This window comes from Megalops cyprinoides, chromosome 22 (assembly GCF_013368585.1).
Source record: "Megalops cyprinoides isolate fMegCyp1 chromosome 22, fMegCyp1.pri, whole genome shotgun sequence".
NCBI classification, from domain to species: domain Eukaryota; kingdom Metazoa; phylum Chordata; class Actinopteri; order Elopiformes; family Megalopidae; genus Megalops; species Megalops cyprinoides.
The window spans coordinates 1,091,725-1,117,154 of record NC_050604.1 but is presented as its reverse complement, the minus strand read 5'-3'; the positions used below and the strand labels follow the sequence as shown (position 1 = coordinate 1,117,154).

Here is a 25,430-nt window from a genome sequence, read left to right as displayed (position 1 = left end):
GGGGGGAAACTAATTGACCTAACACAAAACACCAAACAAAAATACAACTTCCCTCTCTCCCTTACTAACGAAACCAGTGTGAAAAAAGATATTAACAACAAAAGACAGTGGCATCGACTCCCTACTACAGAAAACCAAAAATAAAATTTAAATTTTCACAATTACACACAAACAAGGACCTAAGATTACAAACGACGAAGTGCAAATAGTAGCTACAAATACAGAAGTGAATGCCGACAGAACGAATATAGACAGCGAACATCAGGGAGCGAAAATGGTCTCCTCTCTTGCGCAGACGGAGCCTCTTTGAAGGGAGAGGGCTGACCAGGAAGTGGGGAAAAGCTAAAATCACGGGTGAGGGGAGGAGACACCCAACGAAGGACACACCTTGGGAGGGGATGAGACGGATCTGGGGAAAACGAAAAACAACTCAAAGCACACAGCCGGAACGAAAATAAAATACATTGGGGAACAAACAAATAAATAAACAACAACGACCATGGTTGTAACAGCTATGTACGGACTCGGTTCCAGCTCATTTCCTGTGTACTGTGGGATTGTTTATGAGGCCATAGCACTGCGGATCTGGTTCTGCTCCTCCTAGATCTCACCCATTCTCTCACTTTAAGATTTTTTAGATGATAGTGTGTGATAGTATTTTGTTGGTATTTTTGCATGACATCAGCTTTGGAGATCTGCAAAGCTGTTCTGGCTTTTGGGTCTGATATTCACCACTCTGAACTCATGACCCAGTCCAGTTCTGAAACTCACCACAACCATATTAGTTTTGAAACTGAGCTTTCTGTACTGTTCAGTATTCCATTTGGAATGAAGAGCTGATTTAATGATGACCTTCAGCCTCTCACTGCAGGTCTGAGGGTAGAGTCACACCTGAGGTGCTGGAAATGCATGGTTCCATACATGTACCATGTGGTCAAATCCTTCCTTAAGGTTGTCATTAGGGGTGTATGTCCAGGCAGAACTCTCCACCAGGGGCATGAAGGGTCATCTGATATCCTGCACAGTGTCCTAACCATGTCTCTCTGAGCAGAGGATTCAGTTGCATGATACATGTGGCATCTTAACTCTGTATTTAGAGCCATTACAAATTTTAATGGGATTTTTGAATATATGCACAACAGATAAGTGTTAATACATATAAAAGTTTGTACAAGGCCACAACCAATCAACTGTCTATGCAGTTCAATAAATGTTTAGATACCACAGTGCTAAATGCTGTTTAGCACTTACTGGTTTAACTATACACTGTGTGTGTGTGTGTGTGTATATATATATGTTAGGGAATGTTAGTCTTCCTCACATGGGGTACCAGTTATGTTGGGGACATGGCTATCCCCATTTGGCAAGGATAGTTACATTCCTTAACGAACATAATAATTAATAAAATGAGGTCTTTCAAGCCTATTAGAGCCCGGTTTGTCAATACAAAATTCAGGGGAGATGGCGATGTAAGTAATAAAACAAGTTTATTAACACAACGCAGACAAACACTAACGAAATAAACTTAGAATATCTAAACAAACAGAACAGACAATGGATTAATGAATCAATTGTGAGAAGGCTGCTGTGAGACAGGACAACACAAAAAGGGGAAACGTGATGATAAGGATTTGTGTATTTCGGAGTGGTTATCAGCAGCTAAATCAGACTACAGGAGATCATGAAGTGATAGCTGTAGTTTGACATGCGCTGGCAAAACATTAATTTGATGTGTTTCTAACCGTGCAAGTTACCTTACTTGACAAGCTTAGCTGAACTGAAATTTGTAAATCGGTCTAACCAGTCTCATAATGGTAATTGTAACGGGGAAAATGTATCATTGTATGAATTGCAGATGCATCTAATCACATCTCGTACAAGATCAAATCAGCTAAGCTACAAACAATGCCAGTATTAAACAATAATACTCATCGAGCTGTTGGTGAGGGCCAGTCCATCAGACTTGAGGGTACAGAAGCTCATTTGTTGTAGGCCTGTTGGGAGGCCGCAGTCTGTTTTCCACCGGAGGCTTCTGGGTTTGTCGTTGAAGACAGAGAGACGCACAAAAGAGATCTGTTGCCTGACCATCGCTGGGGAAAAAATGCAGCGTCCAGGTCTGTCACTGGAGGTCGGCTTATTCTGGCTTTCCTTGCCAGACACATCGAATGTCGAAGAGATCCAGTCGTCTTCGCATTCAGTGAGATAACCGTCTTTTCCAACAACTTCCAACTTTGCGTTGGGCATTTCGGTCTCTAAGGTTGCGTCGTTCATTGTTGAGGGACTTGCTTCCAGAGCTGGTTGTGGATTCATAACGGGGTGTACTGCAAAGAGCTTGGCCGTCCAGAGTTGAAGATGAGTTCACAATGCACTGGCCGTGGGTTCAGGATGCATCGGTTTGATTTGAGGAGGCATTGGCAGAGGAGTCTTCCTCTTTCAGAGCTTGTGTTTGCCGACATCGAGAAGGTTGTGATATGAAGCAAGGTGACTTTAACCAGATTCTTCCGTATTGGTAAGCAACACTACGCAGTAGGGGTGGACAGTATAAATGGTATAGAAAGTACACCAGTATGAATTTTCCCCACGGTATGGATTTTGACTATACCGTGCTGACCGGTAGAGCCCTCACAGATCTAGGTGTAACTTCATCGAAAAGACACAAAGCTAAGCTTTATCTACAAACACAAATCTTTGCTGACCTGACAGTGATTAATCTTTTCTGAAGCATTAAAATATTGTTGTCTGGGACACCGTGGGCCTGGCGGCTCTATAGCCTACGGGACACCATGAGTTTGAGCTACTGTCAGACGCGCAGCCATTCTCTCTCGCACACACACACACACACACACACACACACACACAAAGCAGTAGCCTAACCTCACAAAATGTAGCCTACATACAACGACGTGACAAAACCCTTCAAAACCCCTATGTCCCACTATATTGGCCACTCATTAAAACTCTATCTGCATGTTCATTTCTTTTAATAATAATGTGTTATTCTCTTTCCATTACTCTTGAATTATGCTATACATTGAGTGTGCTATCAGTTGATTATACTGTATAATGAAGACAGATAGGATGTCCTCACAGGCTAAGCGCTCATCTAATTGCAAACTGTCATGATTCTTAGATACTGGAATAAACTGTCCTTGTGGATTATTCTCGGTCGGAAGGTGTGGGTGGTTGCAAAAGGATTGCTTTCTTCCCGTTCATCAGAGTGGTGAGATTGCAGGTTGCTCCTTTTTAAACCGCGGCTTCTTGCTTCTTCTTCGTCACAAACTTTGACTTTGATTTGACTTTGACTTTGATTGCAATTGATTAACTGTATTCGTATTTGAACTATTTCTGTTGCTTGCTGGACATTAAGACTCTCGTAATTTGGGGGGTTTTGGGGTATTTTGTCATATATTTTGTCATATATATATTGTTAGGATATTTTGCCCGTCTCCGTGGAACTCAATGCAGGACGATGAAGAACACGCTGACGACTTCTCTTAAGAGAATTGACGTTTAATTCAGTACACAAGGGAGAGACAAACTCAGGACATTCGTGCTGTCTGTACAGAGAATCTCTAAAGAATGAGGTTGTGTGGTGTGTTGATATACAGTCCATGGTCATACATATCAAAGGATTGAGTTAAGTGGCGGGCCGGAGACAAATGGTCTTGTGCCATGGGAATCTTGGCAGAGCCATTCAGCAAGGATGTGTGACATCCTTGCTGCAGACACTACAGAGGTGTTATACAGAGACATACAAATTACAGACATAGTAGCAGTAGAACAGGAGACACAATACACTACATGTAAAATATATATACATGGTGCTACATAAAACTGGGAACCTATCAATATATACACTATATGGACAAAAGTATTCGGATGCCTGACCATTACATTGTAATGACGTTGTATTCAAATACATATACTTTAATATGGAGTTGGCCCCCCTTTTGCAGCTATAACAGCTTCCACTATTCTTGGAAGGCTTTCCACAAGTGTACCCATTCATTCTGTAGAGCATTTATGAGGTCAGGCACTGATGTTGGACAAGAAGGCTTGGCTCGCAATCTCCATTCCAGTTCATCCCTAAGGTGCTCGATGGGGTTGAGGTCAGGGCTCTTTGCCAGTCAAGTTCTTCCACACTGAACTCACCAAACCATGTCTTTATAGCCCTTGCTTTGTGCACTGGGGCACAGTCATGTCGGAATAGAAAAGGGCCTTCCCCAAACTGTTGCCACAAAGTTAAAAGCATAGCATTGTCCAAAATACTTTTGTCCATATAGTGTGTGTGTGTGTGTGTGTGTGTGTGTGTGTGTGTGTGTGTATGAAAGCCAACATCCAAGCAGATTGTATGCCTATACAAATCAGCTACCTGTCACCTGGTAGCACGATTCCCAAGTCCCGTAACACCCCCCTCCCCTACATTGATCTCATACATGGCCTCTCTGGAATCCAGTCGATGGAAATCCGTCATAGCGATGGAGAACTTTCATCCCTGAGTCAGTTTTTAATTTCACTTTGTGCAGCTTGATTTTATTGTATTTCATGAAAAAGTGTTTTTCAGAGATGTAACTTACTTGCAGGGTTCGTACAGGTGCTTGAAATCCTTGAAAATGCTTGAATTTTAACGTTGTGTTTTCAAGGTTTGAAAAGTGCTTGAATTTTGGATGAAGTGCTTGAAAGTACTTAAAATTGTAACTGTATTTCTTTCACAACAAATAACAATTTGACTGAATAGTTCGCCTTTTAGATGGAGAAATAGTCAGAGTGCCTAAAATGCCTGAGCCTCGCTTGTGCTTCTGCGTCTGATCTGTCAGTCTGTTTACCTGTGTGACTCCGCCTCCCTGAAGCCACAGTGAATGATTTCACCAACATGCCGGGTGGTTGTCGTTTCAATGACCGCTGGCTAGAAAATGATAAGTACCAGGCATGGATTAAAAGAGGAGCAAATCTACGGGTTGCCTATTGTAAGCTGTGCAAAAAGGATATACAAGTCATCACGATGGGAGAGTCTGCCCTCTCAAGTCATATGAAAGGTAAGTCATAGTAGAGAATTTTCGAGTAGGCCAACATGTTAACACTAATTTGTTTATGCTGACTGCTCCCTGACGAATTCACAGGCGAAATGACTGAGGCACTCTGATAATTTGGCAATGCTAGTATTCCATGTCAGTTTTGGCACGCTTATTTATTGAATATGCAGTTAACTAACTTCATTCTCGTAACTAAATACTTGTAAGCACAACGCATAACAGCAGTTTTGGATTGCCGAACAGAAATCGTGTCAGCAATGCTAGTGTACTGCAAATACAGTAAGGTCGAGAGGTAACAAGCTCTTGCTAGGTAGCTAGGTTGCCAGTAAAGCTAAAATTTCATTGAGTAGGCTACTTCGCGCCAGTCATTGGGCACAGGAGAAAGTTAGGGTGAAACAGCAGGGAGACAAAACCACTGGTAGGGTATTCAACACCGCATCAGTCATGTCTCAAACATCAGTTCAGTTTTGTGGTGTAATGTTAGCGATTTAATTATACAAGTGGAAAGAGCAATAAAACACCATGTGTATGGTGCTCTTTGGGAAGAAGTTAAATTTAGCCAGTTTTAGCATGGCAGCTCACCATCACCTCATCCCTGCCCTGCAAGTATAAACTAGCAGTTAGCTCATGATAACAGAGGTAGGCCTGTCCTCATGCTGCTGTAGGCAAGAAAAATACACAGTCAGTCTTAAATATCATGGAAAAATAAGCCTTAACATGTGCCCAGAAGGCTTTTTTTTCTTGGTGAGTGGCGGTAAAAATAAAATATTTACTTACCTATGCACAACCTACACTGTTCTGTACTCCAGTAGACAAATGTAGGCATGTGACAAATGTTTTGGCACATGAAAAATAAATGATTTTAAGGCTGCATGTTTATATAAAGGAGATGAACAATATATTATAGTTGTAAATAATATCAATAATAATGGTGGATAAAATAAATGGAGAAAAAAAACAGTTATTCTTTAGAAGGCAGGTGCTTGTGGCCTTGTGCACTGTGAAAGTCTTCTGACTTGAAATGGCTGTTGTAGATGTCATTTGGCTCAGAGTCTGTCCCACTCAGTGCTACTCTCCATGCCAGTCTTGATGTATGTCATGTTATTACCGTGAAGAGATTAAACACTTTATAGGTTCTTCTTTGGGACTTTATTGAGAATAAACTCTGTATTGATAATAAACATTTTAATAACATTTTCAATTGTTTTGGTGTCATTTAGGAAAGAAGCATCAGAATCTAATGAAGACACTTCCATCATCAGTGGGGGATTTTTTCCAGGAGACAAACAAAGGCACAGCTACATTGACATCAACATCATCAACAACAACAACAACAACAACAACCAGCAGTGGAGTGGAAGCAGCCAGTGTAATAGCAACAGAAGTTGCCCCTCTAGCATCCACAGCGTCCTCTATTCCACATCAGACAACAAGCAAGACCACAAGCACCATAAAATCATTTGTTAGCTCTAATCCAACACAGTATATGCTGGCCAACAACAGTTGTAAGCAGCCACTATTCCTACAAATCATGTGAGAATGCAGGGGACATTTTCAGAGCCATGTTTCCTGACAGTGACATAGCAAAGCAGTTTAGTTGTGGGGAGAGAAAAGTGACATACCTCACCACATTTGGGATTGCTCCCCATTTCTCTTCCCTAATGAAGGCCAAAGCCAAGAAAGAGTCTGGATATGTACTTCTGTTTGATGAAAGTCTAAATAGGAAAATGAAGAAATGCCAGCTTGACATGCACATAAGACTCTGGAATGATAACCAAGTGAACTCAAGGTACCTGACATCATTTTTCATGGGTCACCACACTGCAGAACAAATGTATGAGAAGATTGAAAAAGTGTGTTCAGATATAGGCTTTCATAACCTGATACAGCTGTCAATGGATGGTCCAAATGTGAATTGGAAACTCTTATCAGCAGAACATTGATGAACAAACAGGCAAGAAGATGTTAAATGTTGGAAGTTGTGGTTTGCATATACTACACAACTCCTTTAGAGCAGGGTGTGCATCCACAGACTGGGAGCTGGGAAATGCTCTTAAATGGCTATTCAAAGATGTTCCAGCTCGTAGGGAGGACTACACAGAAGCCAATGGTTCCGCATCCTGCCCTCTTGACTTCTGTAGTCATCGATGGCTGGAAAACGTGGAGGTGGCCGAACGTGCCCTTCAGATTTTGCCCTCTCTGAAAATGTACATCAGTGCTGCTAAAACAATAACTGTAACAGAACCATTTACAAAGTCTTTCAAGATGGCTGAGATGATTGTACAAGATTACCTCTTCCCAGCAAAAGTCAACTTCTTTCTCATGGTGGCTAGGGAAATCACACCATTTTTGAAGTTATACCAGACTGACAAACCCATGCTGCCATTAATGTGCAATGATCTCACAAATATGTTGAGGAGCCTAATGGAGGAGTTTATCATGCCCAGTGTCATGAAGAATGCAACTACCCCTGTAAAGCTTCTTCAAGTTGACTATAATGACCCAGTGAACCACATGGATATTACCAAACTGAGAGTCGGATTTGTCACAGAGCAAGCTCTAGAGGAACACATGAAGAAGAACTTGGCTGAGAAGCTGAGGTTGGAATTCAGGCAGAACTGCAAGCTGTTTTTGCTTAAGATGGTCTCCAAGCTTTTTGAAAAGGCACCACTTAAATATCCTCTTGTGAGAGGTCTGTCTTCCAGATCCAAGGGTGCTCCTCAAGAGCAAAGAGGCAAGTACCCAACTCACTACTGTTCTCCGTCTCCTTGTGGAAACTGGCCTCATCGAAGAAGAATGCTGCGATGACATTCTGAGGGAATTTGGCCACTTTTATGACCACAACCTAATGTCGGCATCAGATTCCTTCAAGAACTTAAGCCCAAAAAGTGGAAAGTTGGATGAATTTTACCATGAACATTTATTCAACAAAGCAGAGTTTCGCCATCTATGGGAGGTAGTAAAACTCGTCCTGGTCCTTTCACATGGTCAAGCCTCTGTTGAGAGAGGGTTTTCAGTTAACAAGGAGGTGATGGTGGAGAACCTTAAAGAGCATTCACTGATTGCTCAGAGGATCATTCATGACCATGTGAACCATGTTGGAGGGCTGTTCAACATTATCTACACAAAGGAGGTACTCCTGTCTGCAGCTGCTGCCAGGCAGAAGTATCACATGTATCTTGATGACCAGAAACGTTTGAAGCAAAACGAACAGAAAGCACAGAAGAGGAAAGGACTAATGGAGGAGATAACAGAGTTACAGGCCAAAAAGAAGAGAATGGAGGAGGATATAAGGGTCCTTTTGAGGACTGCCGATAGCAATGCAGAAAAAGCTGAGAAAGTAGGAAAACTGCTTCATTTCAAAGTCCAATGGGCTTTGAAGAGCTGCAAAAGAATAGGAAAAAAGTCTGGAGGCTTTGGAGAAACAGCTAACTGACAAACTCAAGGAACTGAAAGACACTCCTTAATAGGCCTTACCTTGCCAATGTTTTGTATTGTTTGATGCAGTTTATTTGTTTTGTTTTTTCACTAGAAGGGGATAAAGGCCACTAACATCAACAACTGATTTGTTTACATGTTCTGTATATCTTACAGAGTTATAGTGTTGAGTTGGATGGTGTATATGATGTAATGTTGTATAATATTGTGTGAGTTTATATACTATATGCATATAATGTCAAGGGGATAAACAACAATTAAGTCAACTTAAGTTGATACGGTTTGATTTGCACATCTTTCTGAGTTAAGGTGAATATATTTTTGCACTACTTTGTTAATGGTCTTTGTTTGACAAGTGTCTGACAACCGACTGTCTGCCTCAAAGTTGAATATTTTTATTTTTCAGATTTCCAGTGAAAGAATTTATTTATTTATTATTTATTTGTTGAGTGAGTTTTTCTGAGGGGGTGAGGTGGGGGGGTTGGAGATAGCAAACAAAGTGTACTTACAAACAGATGACACATTTTAAACCAGAAAATGTACGTTTTCCTTTAATTTCTTGCCCTTCTGCTATTTGCAGATGTATCTTTTAATCAAGTAATCAAGTAATCTCAGCATCTCTTTTAATGTAATCAAGTAATCAGTTTTAGTATGTATGTATTTGTATTAGTATGTAATTTAGTACAGTTGTAAGGTGCTGGAAAACCTTGAAAATAGACCTTGAAAGTGCTTGAATTTGATCTTGGAAAAGGTGTATGAACCCTGTACTTGAGAAAAGGTTTTGTATTTTTATGCTTCCAAGCCCCACCATGGGCTGGGAAGCATATTGTTTTCGTTGTTTTTTTTTCTTTTTATGCGGGCTGGAAAGCATATTGTTTTCGTTGTTTTTTTTTCTTTTTTGTTCTTTTTTTATTTTTAGGGGTCCAAGCACCAAAGGTGCTGGAACCCTCTTGTTTTTACTGGGATTATTATTATTATTATTCTGCCACTTTTCCAATTTTGCCCATAAAACCAAAACCGTGAAGCGAAAAGTCACCAAATTTGCTAGGATGGTAGAGGGTCATGTCCTGAACAAGTGGTTACAATATGGTGCCCATAGGTCACATGACCTGGCAGCCATCTTGGATTGAAATCACCATTTTCAAAAAACTTTTACTGCATGAAAGACCCCCCGGCAATTAGCTTATTTGTGCTTGAACCCCGAAATTGCTGCTTGCTATATTTCCTTCTGTTTTCCTGGCAGGCCAAACGCATAGAAATATAAGTCTGATTGACATCAAATTTGGTATGCATGTCTGTTATGACATGAACTTGTGCATGGCAACTTTTTTTTGGGGGGGGGGGGGAGGGGTGCCGATATTTACAAAAAAAACTAATTTTTTAAGGTGTTTTTCTACGCAGATAAGCCTGCTAGATCGTAAGTCTAGAGAATGGGAAATCTGGTCCTGGACATAGCCCAAGGTCTCTACCAGTCACATTGCACGGGATTTATGGATATCAAAATCCTACCTGTGCCATAAAATGATAAAAACATATTTTTCCCATGGCTATAACTCCAAAATGGTAAGAGCTATTCACACCAAACCTGGTGGGTTTGTGGTGCATGTGTATGCAATTCTGTCATAAAGTTTGCAGATGTAGGGGGCAAAGCCCCCCTCCATAAAAAATTTTATAAAATAGGATCTCAAAATATAATGGGCATCTATGAGAACTACTTGCAGTACTGAATTTTTCCACAAGAGGTGCGATCCCGTGTCTTGAAAAGGAAACTCTTATACAAGAGTTGGCAGAGGCGAAAACATGGTGGAGCACGCACACAGGCACCTCATAAATTTAGGGTTACTATGCTATGAATCTCAAGTTTGGTCTTTAGCTGAGAAAAGTACTTAAACGTTCATGCACTTTACAAATAATTATATTCTTCTCCTCAATACACGTTGCACGTTGCGCTTGTTTAGGTCTGTTTCAATTAATCTTGTTATGACTGTCACTTTAAAATAATCCGTGTTGTAGATAGATTCCGTTCATCACTGAAATTAAATACCCTTAACTCAGCTGCAGCTGATCTTGTGTTAAATTGTTTATCCTTGGAAAAAGCATAAATGCCAGATTAGAACATTTTGTACTTCACTGTATTCGTCTGGCACCTTGCCAGTACGGTTGAATTAATTAGGCTAAGCAAGATATTATGTTTCCAAAGTTTCTTACATTATTCACTGCGATGAAAATGTTTCATAATGTTTAACATCAAAGGGTGTTTGCTGGTTTGCTAGTATTGTGAATACATTAATGAATTACTTTTCTAAAACATAAGCGTGCTTGTTATGGAAGACCATATTTGAAGAAAGAAGTGCATGGATTACCTAAGGAACGACCTGTTCAGAGTTAAGAGTCTGTGTAACCTGGTATTCATGATATCATAAGCAGGTTGTTCCACTCTTTTTGCTTTATTGACTGTAACCAGCGTGCCTTCAGTAGTGTAGTTTAATATATGAATGGGGTGCTAGCTAGGCTGGGTTGCTAGCTAGCTTGCTAATATTTTAAACACTTGCGTACATAGAATGTACTTCTCAAACTTCAAAACAAAGCAAGCCTCATTTAATACATTACCATTCTTCTAATAAATATTAATTCTTTATGATATATACAAATTCTTTCTCACATACTTTACGACTTTAAGTCTACTAACATTTATTTGTAGAACTTCACGTATTATTCATAATACCATTTTTCCATGTAATATATTGCATTACACCTTCGGGGCTTGGAAGCTTTTGAGGTAGCTTGCGACCTCTAGTTTTCTATTCATTATTGCAGTTTTGCACAATAAATGTTCTTAAAATACCTCTGTAGTAGGGCTGGGTATCCTTTAAGATTTTTTCGTTATCAGTGCCGATACCGGTACCTGGAATTTGGTGCCGGTACCAAAATGATACTTTTTTCGGTACCTCATTATGCTCGTTATAAGCAATTTTTTTCTACAATAACCAAAATTTTCATTTCATTTGACAAAATAAACTCTTCTCAATTTCCACAGTGCAAAGTATTTGTTGTTCTCTTACTGAACAACTGTATGAACAGCTTTAATAAATAACGAAATATGAAATGTACAAAATTATTTTGCTGTAACTAAAATTGGTATATTGGTATATATATATGGTATATATTGCTGGGATTAAAGTTAGATACAGCATTTTCACAAGAACATTAACACTTTGAAGTATCCACTGGGTGGGAATGTAGGTCTACTAGCACCCGGTCTTCATCTGCAAACAGCTCCCCTAGTGCAGAAAGTTTGGGCCTCTTTTGCAGTGTGAGCTGAAAATACAAAAAGGCTTCTTTATTCACCAAAAATTATTTTGCTAATGAAGTAAGAATATATGACAGATCTGTGTATTACACATGTTGTGCCTGCACTGTCTTCAGAAGACCAATCATCCTCATCATCACCACTAGCATCCTCCTTCCCTTCCTGAGCCACTTCTGCTTGTCCCTTACACATGAATGGTTTAATATTACAAATAGTACATGGTACCTTAAGAAATATATACTATACAGAAGTCTAATGATCATGAAGCACCTTGTTTAGGACAGCTTGTTTCTCCAAGCGGATCCAAACACCCTCGGAGCAAGTAATCCCACAAAGAAAATATTTAAACATTTCAAAGTTTGAAGATGTTTTTTGAATTTGTTTTGTTTTAAATAGTTTTGTTGCAGCACAAACACAAGCTTATCAATATAGCTTACTACATACTCCATAGCGTCCTTCTCCTTTATGGCTTTCGCAAAGGCAGAGTCGTTGTCTTTCACCTTGAAGTGCTCCTTTAGCTTAGAAAGGATGGGGAGGATCTGCCCTGCAGTGGAGCTCCTTTCTGATGATACACAGAGGGTGGATGTGTAAAGAATCTTCATTATGGCAATGAAGTCCTCACACTTTCTGTAGTCCTCATCTGAAATTCTCTCCAATCTGAGAAGTACAACATTCATGCTTTGTCTATTAAAATCGGTCTAATATGAGAAGTAATAGATTTCATTTTCATGAATGATTGTGACTTATTCTGAAATCAGTAATCAATACCTGTCCCTTTCCATCGACTTCTTGAGTCATTGGTCCCTGAACACTGCCTGGATGGCAGGGTACTGTTCAAGAAACCTCTCTACCATTAGGCAGAGTATTCCATCTGGTTCTCACATCAAGGATCACTACATGTTCAGGAAGGCCTTGAAAAAAACAACACATACATAGAACTTCTTACAATAGGTCTGACGCCAGTAAATGGGAAGTGGACATGTTGCGGTGCGCTAGCCTCCATTCTGGTATCTGCAACTTCTGATTCACTCTACCTCTCCAGTCTCTATATACAATCTCTTTTACAGCTCCCCAATATACTGTACCTAGCCTCTAGTCTAGTCTAGTCATGTATAGCTAACGTTAGCTAGCTCATTCTCCCACACACTCCCGGTTAGCAACATTAGGTATCAAGTATTTAACGCTGGCTAGTTTGCTAATTACTAGATTAATGAATAGATTAAGTAGTCTATCATAGATTAGAAGGTGGCTGCTTTAATTCCCTGTTGGGACATTGCTGTTGTACTCTTGGGCAAGGTGCTTAACCCAGAATTGCCTCAGTAAACATCCAGCTGTATAAATAGATAACATGTAAAAACTGTAACTTATGTAAGTCTCTCTGGATTAGAGCATCTGTTAAATGACAATGATGTAATGTAGATTGATTAGATTGTACGTAAACAATTGCTACGACCTCGTCTAGGGTGAGGTGTAACATAAAATAAAACGCATGGACACCCCCCTTTCTTGTCACCAGTCCAAAACACGCAGGCGCGTGAACTCCATACATCCAGGGACGTAACAACAATGCTTGCTTTATTTATAATGCATGTGAAATGAGAGGAAAAGTGATGTATTTTTGGGTGGCTATTTTTCCATGAAACATTTAATACAACTTGTCTGATAGAACATGTCTCTTATTCTTTACTTTCAGAGTGGTGAGTGAGATTTGATTTTTTTTTTTGTATCCAAGAGGTAGTTATCCTTCTCTGAAGAAAACAGGCTTTAGAATCAGAGAGTCAGGATTGTGCTGTATTGGGTGGGTGGAAGGATGAGGGTTCTTTTCAGATGATCCCATTAAAATCGCTGCATGGTCATTTTCTAATCCCCTACAGTATACTTGACAAAGGATATTTTGGCTTTTCAATTAACTGTGTTAATTACTAATAGCATGCATTGTGTAAATGTGTATGCTTTTTATTCCATTGATTCAGTGTCAAGCTGCCTCTAGTTATCTCCTATGAAGGAAATATGGTCACCTGTAACTTTAAGGTTATGTGTTATTCTGGGACTGAATCCTCTCCCTCCTTGATTGGCTGACGCTGCTCAAAACTTGGCTTTTGTTATCATTTATTTAGCAATGGAAATATAAACATAGATGGTAATGGATACAGTAAACTCCCTGCTATATAGCTGTCTAAAATAATATTTTGTGTTACCTTTATTAACTTGTGATTCAGAAAATATGCATCATCAGTATCCCAACATTATACTTTATTATAATGGAAACAAATTCAAAATCAAATGAAATAAGTAAGTAAGTAAATAAATAAATAAATAAATAAATAAATAGATTTTTATTGTCCACCGGGGTGGAAATTTTCCTTTGGCTCACCAATACATGTAAAACAGGTCAAAGGCATTTAAAACATACAACATAAAACATGGTGGTAAGTAAGTAATGTGGTAAGTGAATAATTTGAACTCATTGGAAGCCACTTAAGTGTGGATTTTTTTGCTGTGACCTGCGTTTTTCAGTATAATGAATCTTAACAGTCTTTGAAACTATGGAGATGTGTCAAATATGGCTTTACACTTTGAATTGATCAAGACCATACCCTTTAAAGTAATAAATATTCAGTTTTGTTATAATTTTACTCATCTACAATGATGTGTTTAGTAACCGTACTAAGCAGAGAGTGCATTATGCTGTGTGCTGTGTAATAGTGTGTCTGTGCTCTGATGTGGAATGCTGGGTGCTGTGTAAGAGTGTGCTCTGGTGTGAAAGGAGGGATGCTGTGTGTGTTTGCAGGGCAGTAAGGTTCAGACAAGGGTAGGACTGCTCATCCTGCTCTGCACCTGGATCAGCAGCTGTCCCATTGCTGTCATGCACTTCCTGCACAATCAGGACAACGTTCCATTTGTATCCTTCTACTCTAGTAGTCCATCACGCAGTCTGAAGCTAGTCTCATAGGAGGGTATTCTCCCATTCATGCGTAAGTCCTTTTTTGCACGCCTCCAGTTACACGCATTTCAGTTATGCATATTCTCCCCTACGCGCTGCGATCACGCCCATAGCGCTTAACTTCAGAATGAAGACGGGCTCCTGAAAGAGGTGTGATTTATTTAAAATAGAAGTATACTGAGTCACAACCTCGTTTATTTTGGCTGTCGGGAAAACATGGGACGTGGACTTACGCATTTACCATGTGAATGTCATTGAAAATCATTCAAACCATAAACAAGACTCTGATTCTGAAAATAAATGCAAAGGGAGCACTACGAATTGCCTCAAAGGAAAGCATTTGTTTCTGTAGAAATAAAACGGTTGTCATACTTTCCGAGTATGAAAATGAATGCAGGCTTCAGACTTCGTTTCGCTGCCTCACAAATAGGTTCTTTAATACAGTAAAGGAACTAGTGGATCTTCTCCCCAAGTACAGAGATGAGAGAACCCTGATCACATGGTAACACTGATTTTTAAAGGCATTCTTTCCCACTCCCTCCAATATTCTGGGTAACCTTCCTGGCTTGTGACCTGTGGGGGCTGGAGGTTCCTGCAGTCCCCCCCAGGAAGGAATCATTTGCATTCTCTAAGGTGGGCTGAAGCAACACCTTCCCTTGACTTTCTAGGGTTAGACTGGCCAGGCAAATGGTCAAGCAAAAGATTGTCCCCACAGGGTTAGCATTCGATTGACATTGATGTTAACCACCATTCTGAGTACCCATCTGAGTTATTATCCTGTGGAGAACAGGCAGTCCCGCTGTCATCTCAGGAAGGAGTTGTTTGCATATGAAATGGTGGGCTCAAGCAACACCTTTCCTCAACTTCCTGGGATGAAGCTGATCTGTCAAATGCTCAACCACAACATGTTACATATCCCAACAGTTTCTATGTATGACATAAATCTAAAAATAAAGTAAATATACCAAACGACACATGTGCTGGGCCTATGTATAAAGACATGTTTGACATCTGGAGATTCATTAACCCTTTTGCTGGTAACATTTTTATGCTGTGTAGCACGCGTGTTACATTACATGGTTTGTTATGTTTTCATTAGCGTTATTAAGCTTCTCATAGTTTTCAGTTAGCATTTGTTGTATTTTTTATGTTAAATCACTGTTTCATCAAAGCTAAAATTAGCTAGAATTTTTCCAATCTAGTTTTCTAATCACACCAGTTTTAGCATACGCGCTAAACGGCTAATCACACCAGTGTGACCATCCGCGCGAAAGTGTTAATAAAAATGCACTATTGAGGAAAAGGTCCGCTTGAACTCATGCTGAGTAGCCTATTATTAAAAATTCATTAGTAATCACTCATCATGACTCCTCTAAAGTACTCTCTATTAGCTAAGTTGATTAGTGAATGGGTAATACTCTGCTATTTATACTCATCTGAACTGATATTTGGACTAATTATTTACCAGGCTTGTTCACAACACCATGTGATGTAAAACATTTTTTTCTGTTTAGCAATGTAATATAGGGTTACAATAAATGTTAATGTAGTTTAAAAATAATGACACACAAATATCGTAAATTTTAAACTTTATTTGTACATGTATAATAATGTTAAAAGTAGGCCTACCGCCGACTTAAAAGGCAATATGGTGTTTCGCCAAGTAGTGGCGCTTGACTTACTACAGCCTTCAGAAGTGCGTAGCTGAAAAGCGCGTACGTCAAGGGCAGAATAAGCGTAAATGGTGTTTACATAAGAAATGCCCAGATTTTGGGGTTGCTCCGTCTGAGGCGCATAACTGCCTTCATGGCACGCAAATCATAGACTTGAGTCAAGGGGAGAATATGCGTCGGCTGAAAAGTGTATAGCTGCATGCTTTTTTTGACTTATGCGCGTGGGAGAATACGCCCCATATTGATTACTGGATATAATGCTGCTTACTTAGATATTTCACATTCATTATTTGCTATACATTTGCTAATAAAGACAAGCATAGAATTACTGTTGTTCTGCTGCTATTCTATGTATTTTTTTAACCAGTACCACCTGTAATGGAGAATACATATTTCTGATGGCATCGTTTATAACATTCTAAAAGATGAAATATGTGTCTGTATAAGATGTGACAAGCATTTAGAGTATAATATTATCTGTTAATTTATTCATTTTAATTTTAAATTAACCTCATGAATTCCCTCGACCCCTAACCCCTGCCCCCCCTCTTGGTGCTTTACATTCTTGACTTCCTCGCTCCATGCCTTGTGTTCCTGAGCAGTTGTCCTGCAGCTGACAGGCCAGATCTCAGAGAACCTGGGAGAAGATGAGTGTCTGGTGCAGGGCCTGTGTGCTCTGCTGTTGGGCATCTGCATCTACCACAACGACAACTCCTTGGAGAACTACACCAAGTATGGCTCTCCTGCTGTGGGCTTTCAGCATTTATCATTTTTAAAGTTATTTTTCAGTCTGTTGAAAGCCAAATGAGATTTCACTCCTCGGACAAATGCTCCCATCTTAAACTTTTTTCAAAAGTTTTTTTTTTCCTTGATGTCATTGGCATTGTCGTTAACCCGTTAACCCTGTGTATGTGTGCTGGGGCTTCACAGAGAGAAGCTGAAGCAGCTGATAGAGAAGCGCATCGGGAAAGAGAACTTCGTGGAGAAGCTGGGCTTCATTAGCAAGCACGAGCTGTACTCCAGAGCAGCCCAGAAGCCGCAGCCAGCCTTCTCCAGCACGGAGCAGATGCTGTTCGACCATGAGTTCACCAAGCTGGTGAAGGAGCTAGAGGGTCGGCAGGCTTCCTGTCTTACTTTATTTAATTACCCAGGGTCATAGAGGCATTCTCTTCTTCAGGGTCTGTTTTCAGTCTGATTTCTCTTAGCTTAAGATTCTGCTCTCAGATGTGGAAAAGACAGGAATCACACAGCAGGTTTAACAGTTAAACAGAATGACCTGCAGTCCTCCATGTTCCTCTTTCCTGATGCAGATACCCTGTGCTTGAATTTTGGTCCTGATGCAGATACACTGTGCATGAGTTGTGATTCTGATGCTGATACACTGTGCATGAATTTTGATTCTGATGGAGATACACTGTGCATGAATTTTGATTCTGATGGAGATACTCTGTGTACAAATGCTCCACAGGGGTTATCACAAAAGCTGTGCACAAGTCCAGTGAGGAGGAGAAGAAGGAGGAGGAGGTGAAGAAGACCCTGGAACAGCATGACAGTATTGTCACTCAGTATAAGGAGCTCATCAGAGAGCAGGTAAATCTGACCCCACTGGACTTGCTTTTTGTTTGGCTTTCCTGAACCACTGTCATTTTTGATTCACAGCATTTTAAAAGCTCTGATTTTTCAGAATGCAGCCACTTCTTGTCTAAATGAGCTGCTTACACATTTTACAAATTCAGAAAAGCTGCATTACAAGGCAGGTGAATTCATTTTTGTGTCTGCTGACAATGACCATGAGCCCACAGAAGTAGAACAGTCTGGCCTCTTGCAGCTGAAGAAGGGGGTGAGTAGGTCAGCCAATCCCCTGGCAGTTGCTTGGATGACATCAGAATAATTCCTGTTTTTCCAATGAACACCCACTTCAGTGTGGTGAATTGTGTGTTCTTCTTTCTGACCAAAATGAGGATTTCTCCACACACACAGCTTTTAATCATTAGTATTATCTATATATTGTAGGGGGCTCATGCTGCTAATCATTTTCAGAATGAAAAACTGCTCAGTTAATGGAGTCAAGAAACATTGTCAATCAAAGGAAACCATGAACATTCGAACGAGGAGACAAACAGTATTACTTTCCACTGTTTGCAGTTTCATTCTTAATTTATAGAATCTAGTTTAAAATCTTTTTCATTGTCTTGACTGTAATTAATCTATTATGGAACTTTTTCATAACACTTTGCATTTTCCTGTGTATTTCTGCCCTTGCAGGATGCACGGATAAATGAACTCAAAGACCAGGTTTCATCGATGGCCTCCCAGAACGAAGAGATGCAGGTGACAATCGCTCAACAGCTGTTACAGATACAGCAGCAGAAAGACCAGTACAACATCCTGAAGCTCAAGCTGGGTAAGTATACCAGTTCTGCCCTGCTTAACAGTAAACATCAGTCGCAATGATTAACCCCGCCAGGAGTGCATTGGTTTGGAAGTATTATACTGAGGCGATGAGGCTTTTTATCTGCAGGGAGTGACAGTCGGCAGCTTAGCAATCAGAGTGAAGAGGCACGGATAAACAGCCAACTGCTGAAGGAGGAAGTGGAGGAGCTTCAGCAACAGTGTTCACAGCTCCAGAGTCAGCTGACAGAAAAGGACACCCTCATTGCAGGCCTGGTGAGTGTGCTGAGAGACAGGGACACCCTCACTGTCGACATGCCAGCATGTGCGAGGTCCACTAGAATTAACTGTGGACAGTTAGAAAGTTCCATTCAGTTAAATGGCTTATTATGCTCTACTGGCAAAATGTATATACAAAAATGACATTGATGACTGTTATTGTGTAGAAATCGGAGAGAATGCAGGCAATAGAAACTGTCGCTGGAGGGCCAGAAAATCCAGAACTCCTTAAGGTAAATTAGATCTCAGAGACTACATTTTTGTGAGTTTAACAAAAGACTGCAGCAAAGACACTGACACCCAAGTTATATATGATCTTGTTGTAATGATAATATACAAATAACTGAAGGCATTTACAAATGACTGCTCCTCACCTCAATAGTGTTAAATTTACGAACGCGATACTGCTTTATATGTAATTGCTATTGATGTGTTAAATATTTTCGTACTGATATTTCTAATCAGGGTTTAGTCTCCAGTCATGATTCTAGTGTTATGATATTTGCCTGCAACAGGAACTGGAATTATTGAAAAGCAAAGTTGAGTCTCAGACCACAGAGATTGGCCAGCTGCAGGCAGAGAAAGCAGAGTTACTGAAGAAAGTGGAGTCTGTGGTAAGCACTTCTTTAGAAGAGACATGGGGTTTATCGAGAAAATGGAGTCTGTGGTGAGCACATCTATGGAAGAGACACAGGGTTTCTGCTTTATCTCCTTCAGGCCTCAGACCCAGCATTGCCTGCAGCTGTTGGCCAAATCAATGAGCTAGAGAAACGACTGACTTCCCAGAATGCAGAGGTTGAAAAACTCAAGGTCCGTTCATCTTCAGATTGTACCATATGATCAAATAACTACCAACATCATATGATCAAATCATTACCAACACCATATCATGAGATCATTCCCAATATCATATGATTAGATCATTACCAATACCATATAATCATATACCTCAGAATAGCCACAGATAAACGTTTTGAATTGTTTTAGTGCAGTTCAAGGGTTACATTTCTTCAGTCTGGTATTAGTCCCATTCAGAGATAGCGTGTCTTCAGTATGTGTTTTCGTAATAATCAGGACTAACATATCTTATGTTTATTTAGTGTGATTCGGGGATAATAGTTCTTTGCTCTGTGTGCACTGGTTTTTCTCTTCTCCTAATGGTAACCTCTTGCCCTATGATACAGGAAGAAATGAAGAGTTTATCAGAATCAAGGACCAGTCTTGAGCAACAGCTAGCAACCGCTAACAGTACTGTGGCCATCCTACAGACGGAAAAAAACAGACTGCTGCAGGAAGTGATTGAGTCAAAAAAGGAGCAAGATGACCTCCTCATGCTATTGGCAGATCAAGACCAAAAGATCCTGACATTGAAAAACAAGCTAAAGGATCTAGGAGAGCCAGTAAGAGATTCCTCTAGCAGGAGTAGGCAATCTCCCATCATAGCTTTAATTCCATAGTCACTGTGTTTAGTATAAAGCAGTCATCTGCTAGGGGTCCTGAGTGGCCAAGTCCCTTTTTAGCTCACAAATTGTATGATTGAAAAGTAGTAAGAGTGCACACATACTGCAGAGTGAATGTCTACATATACTCCAGATCTGTATAGACAGTGGATATAAAAATCTGCACACTCTTACGAAATTGCAATTTTTTGAAATGTAAGGACAGAAATAACAAGATAAATGTCAGACTCTTTCCATCTTTAATGTGACCTTCCAACAAACAAAAATCCAGAGAAAGAAAGAAGAGTTGAACATTTTAACCAAAAAAATTACAACACCCTGATTGCATAAGTTTGCACACCCCACCCAACTAATACTTTGTGGAAGCACCTTTTGTATTTATTACAGCAGCAAGTCTTTGTGAATAAGTGTCTATTAACTTTGCACATGTAGACTTTGGAATTTTATCCCACTCTTCTTTGCAGAAAAGTTCAAGTTCCTTCAAATTGCAAGGGGATCTCCTGTGTATAGCTCTCTTTAGGTCATTCCACAGGTTTTCGATGGAATTGAGGTCTGGGCTCTGACTGGGCCATTCCAAGACTTTGATTTTCCTTTTCTGAAGCCATGCCTTGGTCGACTTGAATGTGTGCTTTGGGTCATTGTCATGTTGGAATGTGAAATTCCTCTTCATCTTCAGCTTTCTGACAGAGGCCAGTAGGTTTTGTGCAGAAATATCTTGATATTTGGAGCTATTCATTATCCCATCTATCTTGACAAGAACCCCGGACCCAGCTGAAGAGAAGCAGCCCCAAAGCATGATGCTACCACCACCATGCTTCAAAGTCAGTATGGTGTTCCTTGGCTGATGAGCTTTATTGGCTTTGTGCCAAACATATATTTTACAATTTAGGCCGAAAAGTTCAACCTTTGTCTCGTCAGACCACAGCACGTTTTCCCACATGGTTTGGGGTGACTGAATGAATCTTTTGGCATAATTTAGACAGGCTTGGATGTTCCTTTTTGTAAGAAAGGGTTTCCGTCTTGCCACCCTATCCTATAGCACTGGCATGTGCAGTATATGAGAGATGGTGGTCACATGCATGGAGTGACCGGTGCCTCTTTGTTGGAAGATCACATTACAGATGGAAAAAGTCTGACATTTACATTGTTGTTATTTCTGTCTTTACATTTCAAAAACCTGAAATTTCATAAGGGTGTGTAGACTTTTTATATCCACTGAATATACAACAGGGTGCACATATATACTATAGAGTGTATATACATGTACTGCAGCGTACTACAGATTTAGTTTAGCCAGCTAGCCCCACTCCATTTTAGTTCCAATGAGAGGCAAGAACCATAGCCACAAAGCTAACAATTAGTAGTAAACATTAACAGAACGTCTTAATAGCATTCATATTGTGGATTGCAGATTTAAAAATGACTTCTCACAGCCCTTAAGAATAAGAATAGTGACAACCCACAAAGTGATTATGATACACAATGATATGACCATACTAATCACCTTTCAGATTGAAGACGAAGATGACTTGGACTCCAAGGACCAATTTGATGATGAGGAAGAAGAGGAATATGAAGATGATAATGAATAGAAAACATCAATACAGAAAGACAAAGGACATTGCTGCACCAGATAATACACTATTACAGGAATGGAAGAGAGAGGTCCTCGGACCCATTTTCATTTTTTATGTCCTGTCACAATTTTAGTGTTAAAGTTTTAAACTTTTCCCCCACTGCAACCAAGCCCAAAGACCCATATCCTTTGAGCATTAATTTCAGCTGTGCATTTCAGCAGATTGATCACAAGAACAAGGCATGCGAGTTTCATGGTATGCATCAAACCTTTCAACACCTTGTTCTATATGCAACTCCTTATGAGCTGAAGGTGATGTTGCAACAGTGAACAATTTCACCACTCCAAAGGATGGAGTATGGAGTGTCCAGCAGTGGTAGAATCCAGCTATGCTTCTTTTGCACTGCTCCTGGGCACAGGACATCCTTTAATTCCCTGAGGAAACAATGCTCTTTAAGATGTGCCTTTCGCCGTTAGCTTGACTGGAACACACTTGCTTATTTTTGAGTTTAAAGACTCAGAATCAGGACTGCAGTGTAACGTGATGATCTCAACAGGCAAACGAGAAATATTTTTGCAAATATTGCAAAATGCAGAGTCCATGATTTTGTAAGCTAAGGAAAATAAAGTTTTCCTGTAGGAAACAAGTGTGCAAATGTAAGACTGGTGACCACTTTAAGAAATGTATTTACTATGTTTAGTAACATGTGAGACTATCAGAACTCTTCATCTGAATTACCATTATCTTCTTGTAGAGGTTTTGCTGTTTAAGAAAATAAATGAATATTTATCAGGGACAAAGACAACATACACCATTAAGAGGCTGCCATTGAATTTACAATGTTTTCATTAATCAGTACCCTCAAAATAATGAACTGTACCCTTCAATGAATAGTGTAGGACATACTCTTATCAAATGAGTAATACCAACCCAAGAATTGATTATTCAAACCTTCAATTTAGTAAAGAAAACTCAAATAAGTGATTAATACTGTTATTGCTGGCAAAATGGCTTACATATGTGAAAGGAAAATGCATGGCTTATATCAGCAATAGTTGGTTCTAGATACACAACCTAATATGACTCCATAAAATTTAACTGTCTTTTTTGCTAACTGCTTTTTTTCCTGGAAAAATGTCCATGTTTTGAGTGTGTTCTGCTGTGTTACGGCAAGTAGAAAACAATGACCAATTCATTGGTATGCTTGATAATAATAATTACATTCAAATACATTTTCATTTTAGGGTATGAGGGTGTCAATTAATGTGAAGATTGTTCTTTGGATTTATTTATTTTATTGGTATGACCTTTTTGGAGTTGTGTAAAACAATGCAAATACAGTTTTCACCATAGCTTTTTCTTGCTCCCTTTCTTGCCATTTTCAAATCATTTGCAGTGAGTAGTATCCTTATTATCATAGATTATTTGTTGTATACTAAATGGAAATAGCGTATATGTTCAAGTTGTACCTGATTTGTAGACAATATCTGTGAAATGTGCTCAATAGTCTGAAAATATTGTTTATGTTGATTATAAGTTTTAGGCACTCAAGAAGACAAGAAGTGTATTATAAGGAATGAATGAATGGAATATTAATTTTTTTTCAGTTGTTTTTTGTGTGAAGTTTCTTGTTTGATCAAACTGCTTAATTTGTAATTGTGTTGGTGGATTACTAACAAAGTGAATAGGGCAAGCCAGCATTGCTGCTGTACCACTCCTGGCCCTGCATTAGTGTGACACTCTGAACTGGCTGTGACTCATTCCTGGTTGCAGTATGACAGAGTAGATTTAAATGGACCAGCATTCAAATGGTGCCATTGTCCTTTTACTTTTTGGACGTTGAGTAATAGTATTAAAATACTCATGTCACTTTCGCTTTTAGGTTGCATAACTACATTATAAAATGTAATGAATACACTGATTGCACTCTGACCATGGTTAAGTGAATTTTTGTGTTGCACATTTGAAATTCTCTTTCACACCGATGTATAGGAGTGACATAGTTAACTTCTAGAATCTGAACACTGTTATCAGCTGTTCCATGTACTGCACACTTATTCTTCCATACTAAAGGACACAGATGCAGCATATCCTAGGACCTAAGCTGTACCCTGATAACACTGTCCCATGCCATTCTGTATTGATGGGTTTCTTATACAGAATGGGGTGTGACATTCTTTAGGTCATGAGTTCCCAACCTTTTTAAGCCTCCAATAGTCACAATTTGGGAACCACATGACCCACAGGTCCAATGTGAACCCAAAAGAAAAAAGTCAAACTCAAATGAAATGGAAATGGAAATGAAAGTTTTGTGACTTTAATATATAAAACTGTGTCTGTGCATTATTTCCAATGGGAGTTTTGAGACTACGTGACCCTTGCTAGTGCAGACACATCTGGGAGATTGCTACTGATAGCATGTTGGAAATTGCTCTGAAGGTGTACTTTTTGAACACTTTTGTCACAAGAATACCTAAGATGTTTTCCCATAAATTCAAGAAAATGATTCCTACTGTATTGTGGCATCAACATTTGGTCCTTTGACAAGGCACAATCTTTGTTATGTCTACTCTACCACCCACGTGCACAAAGGTTGACGTTATAATACCTACTGCTTTACTATAGTCAAAACACACATCCTTCCACCCGCTCACTTATAAAGCATAGTTGTAGTCAATGTTGAGAGGAGATATACAATGTATGAACATCTCCTTCCCTCTTGGAAAAATTTCACCAATCCAGGTTCATGAACTACCCTTGCAGAAAAGGGCCATATTCCTTAGTCCCTGTTTGTGCACACAACCCCCACCACTCACAGACCTTTTGTTTACGATTCAGTTGTAACCTGCCCAAACCGGTTCTGCTGCTCCCCTTATCAGCAGGACCCTTGCAGGTAACCTGAGGCACAGGCAAACCCCCAAGGACAGCCCCCTGGTCACCATTTGCCCTCTGACCTGTCCGTATCCTTTGGCCACCAATGAGAACCCCATCAGGGCCAAGGATTTGGGACAATATAAAAGTAGTGGTGACCTCCTCCACCTCAGTGTTGCACCAATACCTGTGGGGTGAAGAACTGGGGAGACCAAACCCTTGGGGACAGAGTATTGTGCGTCTGTGCCTACAAAACCACACACACACAACACACCACCAACAAACCCTCTGTAAGGTGGATCCACACACACCACACCTACTCCACACCATGAAAATAAAATTCTGAACCCGAAACCTGACTCCTGTGCCCTGAACGACACACCACTGTGACAGTAACCTTAGCTTGAACCTAGTTCACGGGTGAAACTGCCCCCTCAGTTTCAACCCTGCCAAA

At 39.9% G+C, this 25,430-nt stretch overlaps 1 protein-coding gene across 2 annotated transcripts in view; it reads left to right on the top strand.

The window, feature by feature from the left end:
- LOC118769422 (general vesicular transport factor p115-like) overlaps positions 1 to 23,455 on the top strand; it is a 42,693-nt gene extending 19,238 nt beyond the window's left edge. For both annotated transcript variants that reach the window (XM_036516497.1, XM_036516495.1), the window contains 11 exons: positions 14,573 to 14,683; positions 17,012 to 17,130; positions 17,329 to 17,510; positions 17,867 to 17,988; positions 18,664 to 18,802; positions 18,920 to 19,065; positions 19,236 to 19,301; positions 19,584 to 19,682; positions 19,786 to 19,878; positions 20,253 to 20,468; positions 22,040 to 23,455. In XM_036516497.1, the coding sequence (XP_036372390.1) occupies positions 14,573 to 14,683; positions 17,012 to 17,130; positions 17,329 to 17,510; positions 17,867 to 17,988; positions 18,664 to 18,802; positions 18,920 to 19,065; positions 19,236 to 19,301; positions 19,584 to 19,682; positions 19,786 to 19,878; positions 20,253 to 20,468; positions 22,040 to 22,120 (1,374 nt within the window). In that variant the 3' untranslated portion in view covers positions 22,121 to 23,455. The remainder of the gene's footprint in view (positions 1 to 14,572; positions 14,684 to 17,011; positions 17,131 to 17,328; positions 17,511 to 17,866; positions 17,989 to 18,663; positions 18,803 to 18,919; positions 19,066 to 19,235; positions 19,302 to 19,583; positions 19,683 to 19,785; positions 19,879 to 20,252; positions 20,469 to 22,039) is intronic.
- Positions 23,456 to 25,430: the final 1,975 nt, after the last annotated feature.